Source organism: Malania oleifera, chromosome 4 (assembly GCF_029873635.1).
Source record: "Malania oleifera isolate guangnan ecotype guangnan chromosome 4, ASM2987363v1, whole genome shotgun sequence".
Lineage (NCBI taxonomy): Eukaryota > Viridiplantae > Streptophyta > Magnoliopsida > Santalales > Ximeniaceae > Malania > Malania oleifera.
In genome coordinates, this window is record NC_080420.1 from 30,395,966 (window position 1) to 30,404,026 (window position 8,061).

Here is an 8,061-nt window from a genome sequence, read left to right on the forward strand (position 1 = left end):
GAATAGGAAATGAAGAATCCCCTATTCACTACTCCTCCCAGATCCAACTCTCTCCCCATTGCTAATATGAAACCTCACCCAACAGAGAAAAAGATGGGATATCTGGGAGATAAATATCCAAGAGCTCACATGAGTAGCATTAAAACCTACCATAGCATCCCAACCATTCCATCAGACCTATATCATGGTGGGGACTTGAGATTAAGAGGTTTCTGTGATGTAAATTTGGCTACAGATGTAGATGCGTTAAGTCCCCCCAGGTTACATGTTTGTCCTTAAAAATGAGATTCTTGGAGCAGCAACAACCATACTTGCATTGCCCTATCCATAATGGAGTTAAGAGTATATAGCTTGCTCGACTATCAGGAGACATTGTGGCTGAGGAAATTCTTGCATCATCTAAGAATCTGGTGTGTTGCGGTGAAACCTTTGAGATTCATTCAGATAATATGGTGGCTTAGGCATATGCAAAGGATCCCAAGTAGCATGATAGGACAAAGCATATCGATGTGAGGTACTACTACATTTGTCACATGATAAGGCAAGAGGAAGTTATCCTCGAGCATATCTCTACTATCAAAATGGTGACTGACTCTCTCACTCATGGTTTTAAATAATGGTAACTGTCTGCGTAACCATAACAATCGCAGTGTAAGAGTTGCAGCCATTGCGACATAACGTAACTGGTAACGGTCACCACATCCGTGAATTCATTTTTTGCATTAGCAAACTTCATAAAAATATATAGATTCACATGTTTTGATCACAGAATCCTTATACTAATCCTTTAAATGATTTAGTAAAATTTAATCAATTTAAATATAACATATACTACAAGAATTAGATGTCATGTTGGTCACTTTAGTTGCTATTAGTGAGTAGCATGCATTTGCTAATGTACCCTTTTAGTCTTCAATGGAATTTTTTTATCCAAAAATAAAATATAGAATATTCATATGTTAAACAAGAACAAAAATGCATATGATAGAATGTATTTTAGTCTCCAAACTAGGTGCAAGAGAAACAGGGAAAAAATAAAATAAATTTAAAGAATACAAATATATGTAATTTAATGAGAGAAAAAGTTAAGAGTTTATTTTAATGGCAGTTATTGAAAAAAAAATGCATACTAAATGTCAATAAATATAAACTCTACAATGATTTTTTTTAATAAAAAAAAATCACCAACTAAATAAACCAACTTAAAATTGATTTCTAAGATTCAATAAAGGAAAAGAAAGGGGAAAATGCAAAAAACGGACTCAAAAACCAGTTTTAGTCATTCACAGCCAGTTGGGAACTATAACGGCCAGTAACAGCTCGTAACATTCCATAATGGCTGTTACTGTACCATAACGGACCATAACGGCTGTTACAGTTGTGAATCAAAGCACCCCCGAGATATCGCCCCATAACGGTCTTGGAAGCCACCTATACCATTATGTAAATTCTGTAATGGCTGTTACACACCAACTTTTAAAACAATGCTCTCACTAAGCCTATAATTACTAATGTAGAGTTTGGGATTATGTAAGCTTTGATATTGCTCGGATTTTGTAGACATTTGGTCTTACAAAACCTGTGTATGAAAAACAGTCATATCAATATGTGCAACTTAGTGGCTTCAAAAAGTAATTTGATGATGCACTAGTTTTGTGCCTTATATACTGGGCAATTATCTTGGTTGGGCCCTTTAAAATAATCATGAGCACAAAGACCAACTGTGTGATATTAAGCATTATCTACTTAAAAGTCAAGAAAGACTTGAAATGCTTGTTCCGAAGTTAAATTGGGTAGGGCACTGATGATATATGTGAAGGATAAGCTATGTAGGTTAGAAGGCGATGAGCACAAAGACCAAGTGTGAGAGTTTCAGCCTTGTCTAAGTTACAACTCAAACGGGACTTGAAATGCTTGATTTAAATTGCACCGATGATATATGTGGAAGATGAGCTATGTTGGTTAGATGGCAACTTAATGTAACATTCCTACCTTGCTCATCTTTTCCTCTTGGTTGGATGGTCCATTTATTGTATGAACAGATGACTTCATAAGAGCTTGAACAAGTGAGACATTTTGGACAGTGGATCAAGATTATGGCTTGAAGCCCTAGGGATCCAAACTGGGTCCATTAAGGCCCAGAATTACCAATTTTTTAATAATCCTAGGGAGTATGATATATAGCTAGAGGCTCCCTATTCTAAACACTCATTAAGTCTCTTCCTTACTCCTACATCTCTAGTCTCTACACCTCAATCCTACCATTGGCTATTCTAAGCTGACAAACTTGCATTCATTCAAATAACTCCAACATAACAAAGCTGAAATGGTTTCCATGAAATACAAATCTAGATGGATTTGGAAAGGTTTGGGCTTAGGAGTTTAAAAGATCAATTCTTGGGGCATTCCTTTAATATATGCATTTGATTGCATTTTGTTAACCAGGGTTCAGTAACTAAACCTAACTTAAAATTCAAAAATCTAAAAATTGTACATCTAACCAAAAAGCAGAAAAGGGCACCTTTTATACAAATACCCACATGCCTTGTGGTGTAATGTCTACCTTTAGAGAGTTTTGTAGTTTGGACTATGCCTCAATGCATTGTTGACAAACCTCGTCTTCAGGCAAGCCTGAAAACATGCCTCAATTGACCTTTTAAAACATTGTTACAGGGTGATTAATCATATGTTGACATTATTTATTTGGCATTTGCTAATGCATGTTTCATGAAAAATTCTGTAAAATACAGTACTGACTTAATCTTGAGGCATGGAGTATCAAAATATAAGCTACTTATTGGAGCTTAAAAAGAATAATTAAACAAAAAAAAAAAGCAGCCCAGAGCACAAGGTTCTTGCCAATGAAGTGTCTGGTGCATTGACCCCCACAAGTGGGAAGGTTGTTTGCATGATGCCCAGGCACAATGGAACAACTTTTTCAATGTACCAAGGTGCAGCCTCAACTCAAATAAATTAATGAAAAAGTGCAAAAAGTAAAGGTTCAATTGAGCTAAATTAAATATGAAAGAGAGAGAGATGTTACGGCAAGCCTCCATGTCCGAAGCAGGTTTGAAGCCTCACGTATACAAATCATTTCTGCATGGGCAGTGGAGTCCCGTAACTCTTCCACACTGAAAGAAATATGTATTACTTACATAAGTAACCAATCAAAGTAAGCATCAAATTAGAACAACAGTATAAGCTAGTAAAAACACTTACAGATTGCATCCACGAGCAATAATCTTTCCATGATGTACAAGAACAGCCCCAACCGGCACCTCCCAAGTATCTGCAGCTTTCTTTGCTTCCAATAGCGCTTCCCTCATAAACATTTCATCAATTTTTCGCTGCTCACTTTCAAATTTATATGCTTCTGCCCATTCATCAAATCTATCCTTCAGGACTTGCTTGTTCCGCTCAAGTTTTCTTTGTTTCAATTCCCCATTCTTCCCCCCAGCCCCCGATTGTTCAACCAGTCTCACACTAACAGGCTGCTCAGTAAAACCTTTTCCAGAAACATCAGTAATTCCAGCATCTGAACCAACAGGAGATCTCCTTCTGTGTCTAGTAGACAATGATGAAGACGATTCCGCTATTGAAGCACCGAAAGAGATTCCATGAACACTTTTCCCATCTTCATTCCAATTGATATTTTCATCACCAGAAGCTGAAGAAATGCCCTTGGATGCTGAGCAACTCTCTAAGATACTTGATGAGGTTGACGTATCTGCTTTAACATGTCTTATTTTGTCCTTTGAGCTTACTGCATCAGAACCTTCTCCCTGAATTTGGGTAGGGGTTTCTCCTAGTTGTAGCTGTTCAAATGAGGAATGTTCTTTCGGCTTGCTTCTTTCCCTTTTCATTTTGACATCATTGTTTTCATCTGGCTCATGGCCAGAGAACCATGCCTCACTGCTGACAGACTCATTTGATGAACTCCTTCCACCAGACTTTAAAGCTGAATTAGGAATGTCAGCATGTGAACCCCACCGCATCCGAACTATATCAGCAATGATACCCCACAAAGGCCTGCCAGTTTTCTTGACAATGGAATTCCTAGGGGCAGCAGTGCCCTCTGGTTCTTCTATCCTGGAAGGTTCCTGAACAGTTTGTTCTGCTACATCCCATACTTCATCTGATGGTCCCTTCGCTCCATAACCACCAGATGCGCACCTTGACTCTGGATTCTTCGGCTGAAATTCTTCAGATACAGATTGACTTGAATCCTTTTTCTTGTGTTCCTTACCTTCATACGCCAAATTTGTTTCAGAAAATTTCTTCTCCTTTCTGATTTCAGAAGTAAAGACTTCAGATCTCAACTTCTCAACAAATTCCCCAAGAAACTGCATGGATGATTTCTCTTGACAATTAGCCGAACCCAGCGCATCTTCACGAGAGATAAAGTTTAAAGGCTCCTCCAGCATCTCACCCCTGTTAGTTCCATCTAGTAGTTCACGTTGCATGTCTAGCCTTCTCCCTTCTGGATGTGCATCTAAGGCACTAGAGCTACTTCCTGAAGCTTGACTAGAAACCTCTTTGGTTGCAAAATCACTAGTTGGATCTACAGGCAATGAACATTTTAAAACTAACTGAGATGGTGGAGGCATCACTATTGGTTGTGAGCTTCTCTCATCTTTATCCTCCATACCTATTTGTCCAACTCGATCTTGGCTTGCCAATTTCACAGATTCTTGGTTGGCTTCATGAAAACTTGACAGCTTCATAGGCGCCTGAGCCACTTTTTTGGATCCAATTTTAAGGAAGCTTTCATCAATTTGATTATGTTTCTCCTTCCTTTCGTCAAATGATTTCACTACTGAAGTCATATGATTTTGTTGACTGCTCTGACTCTTTTCAGAAGCCCCAAGAGCCTTAACACCCGTTTCCATGTTGCCAGCATGGACCATTGATACATGGGAGGCATCTGGGGATCCCTTTTTGGCTCCAGTCCTTCTAATAGATTTTTTTTCTGTCTGGGAGCGTTGCTGTTCTGATTCTGACCACAAACGGAAAGCCAAGTTCAAATTTTCCTCTGTGTTCTTCATTATTGAATCAGACTGCCTCTGTGAACTCTGAGTTTTTTCAGCGTCACTGGCTTGAATATCTACTATATCAGTGGATTGCTGAAATCTGCTTCCATAGCCAATTTGCCTAGTGCTACGTTGACCTGATTGGTAGTGTTGATCTTTTGATCCCTTGTCTGAATTCAAAAGCAAAGCTGCATTTTCTTCCTGGTTCTTTTTTGAAGTTTCAGATTGCCTGTTAGAGTTGGAGGACCTGTCATGCATTTCCGACACAAATGTTAGCAGGTGAGAATTTCTTCCTGATTGATGTAGACCAGTAATACTGTAACCCTTTGGCCTATGCTTCTCCCTTGTTTCCTGAGTCACATTTGCAGTAGCTGCTAGCTGTTCTTCCCTGACATTTACTTGCTTTTGAGACGTGGAAGTTGTTTCAAAATCACTTCCATTGATCTCCAGCATTTCTTCATGTTGGTGGTATTTACTTCTTGGTTCAGACTGCTCGCTGGCTTGGTTATTCATTTGAATATTCTGCTTTCTTGTTCTCTCATCTAAATTCACTACCAAATTTGATTTTTCATTCCTATCTTTGTGAGAACTCGACACCTTTATGGAACCACTCTCATGGCTTCCTGAAACATTAGAATACATTCCAGAGAAATCCTTCCTAGATTTTTTTGGTTGCTCAGTGATGACCTCAGTAAACTTTTTCTCTGACTTCTTTCTAAAATCCCACCCAGCACCACTCCCACCTGGATAAGACCTCACAGAAAAATTTCCCTGCTCCTGAACTTTCCCATCCTCACCTGTCCCATCTTTGTACTTCCAAACGTGTTCCACCCCTTCCCCATCAAATTTACTATCTTCAACCCTTCCAAGATCATTTACATAGGCACTCGAGGATACTGCCACAGATCCCCTAGGTTCCACCTCAGCTTCTGCTTCACTCTCAAAATCACTGGAAGAAGATAAAGAGTAAAAAGATGAGCAACTAGAACTTTTTTTCCTCTCCTGGCAACCTTGGCGTTTCGAAAAAGCTTCCTTTTCTTCCCTCTGTCTGTTTTCATCTTCCCCTGAATGAATCATGACCGATTCAAATTCACACTTTGAACTACTCACTAACAAATCTGACCCAAACATTTTCCTCTTTCCTCCATAGGACTCATCTACAACATCCTCTCTCTCCTCCACTCCCACTTTCCTAAATGAACCACCATTTCTCTCTCTAACACCATAACGATTCTCACTCACTTCCTCAGTCAACAAGCTGAGCATTGCTTCAGCATCAACCCCCGCACCAGAATGGGAACAGCAATGGGAACGGGGCCTTCCGCACGTTTCCTCCGAAACCACATGACACAGACCTCCCTTCCCTCTCCTCCCCCTTCTTCCACCAACACCCCTCTCCTTAACAGAGCGTGAAACCTCATAATTATAACGACCACGACTGAGATTGCAAATCGGAAACCGGTAATAATATCTGTCTCCAAGACCAAGGATCAGCTTCCGAGAAGCTGACAACTGAATTAGAGTGGATTGCCTCGACCCATATAAACAATTGGGATTTATGGGCAAACTATAAATAGAAAATGCACAACAAGAACAACATGATGACGACGGAAGAGAGTTTTTGTCGCATCTTTCATTCAAGAAGTAAGAGCAATCATTGTAAGAAAAAGGAAGAGAACTCTTGCTCCTAAGATATATAGTCGAGCAAATGTAACTGTTGTGCATATTTGGGTCTATATTCAGAGGGAGAGAGACTCTTACCTGGAGATGGGGACGAAGAAAGGGCTTTGGAGGCTTGGTACAGCTGAAACCAAGATGAAGTTCATGTGGGTCTGTGTAGATCAGAACGATGAACGGTATGCTTACTGGATCAGGGTCATCCGCCGGACAAGACTTGTCCCGGGGCGCCCATTATATGACGCCGTTTCGACGCAGGGAAGGATGAACAGGCAAACGTGCGGGTCCGGGGGAAGAGCGGAACGGCGTCGTTTTGGTGAATGGAGACCGCAGTTACATCAAGAAGTAAAATTCAATAACGAATTAAAATTTTAAAATATCAATATCATTTTATTACATTAATTAACACATTAAAAATTGGTTTTTTACTATGCTTTCAAATCTTTCAAATTTCATAATAACTATCTCATAATATTTAAAGTATGCTAATGTGTTGATCTTTCCTAAATTTTTCTCCTGTTAATTTCAAATTTCAAGCCAAAATTTAAAAGACACAAAGACATAATTTTTTTCTCCGTGTTTATTAGTAGGTTTATTGGTCTAAATGCACAAAATAAGTATTTCATGCTCAATTCCAAGTTTATTGGCATCAAACACACTCTAAACATTTATATATAGTTTATAAATGAACAATAACCTCTTGTATATGTTTATCCAATTAAACCAGCTCTTTTTTCTTTTCTTTTTTTTGTTGTTTTTTCAATTCTTTTGTTTTTTGTTTCTATTTTTGTTAAGGGCTACTTTTCCGTTGCTTCATTTTTTGTTAGGCTTATGTGGGCAGGTTGTGCCCATGTTTCTTAACAACAATCCCATATTTAAGGTTGGGGAATGTATTGTAAATAACTTCTCGATATAAGAATAACTTAAGATTTAATCTATTGCAACATTTTTATGAGATAGAACTATAAAACACAGAAAATGATACTTAAAGAAATTGGGTTAAAACTAATATATTTATCTTGGAGGGCACTAGTGTCGTCATTCCAAATTGGAAGCGTACTAGTGAAATATTGGGCTTATAAAGATAATTTGAACTCCAAATATGCGAGACACCTTTTATACAACAAAATCGTGAGACCAGTAGATCAAAGTGGAGAATACATTATCGGAGTTGAGTTTAAGACCGTTACATTTAGTATTAGAACCACCTTTAGGGTAGTATCATATGAGATCCTCTATTGCAGCATTTTTATGAGATAGAACTATAAAACACATAAAATGATATTAAAGAAATTGGGTTAAAACTAATATATTTATCTTGAAGGGCACTGGTGTCATCATCTCAAATTGAAAG

General features: G+C 38.4%; 1 protein-coding gene across 2 annotated transcripts in view; it reads right to left on the bottom strand.

Moving 5' to 3' along the window:
• The window catches only part of LOC131153128 (tRNA(adenine(34)) deaminase, chloroplastic), a 42,674-nt gene extending 35,729 nt beyond the window's left edge, over window positions 1-6,945 (bottom strand). Inside the window, exons 1-3 of one of the 2 annotated variants that reach the window (XM_058105206.1) lie at window positions 6,792-6,928; window positions 3,220-6,501; window positions 3,044-3,131 (exon numbers count right to left, since the gene is read on the bottom strand). In XM_058105206.1, the coding sequence (XP_057961189.1) occupies window positions 3,044-3,131; window positions 3,220-6,501; window positions 6,792-6,856 (3,435 nt within the window). In that variant the 5' untranslated portion in view covers window positions 6,857-6,928. Of the gene's footprint in view, window positions 1-3,043; window positions 3,132-3,219 lie in introns of both variants that reach the window. The other variant, XM_058105205.1, reaches the window with a different exon arrangement.
• Window positions 6,946-8,061: the final 1,116 nt, after the last annotated feature.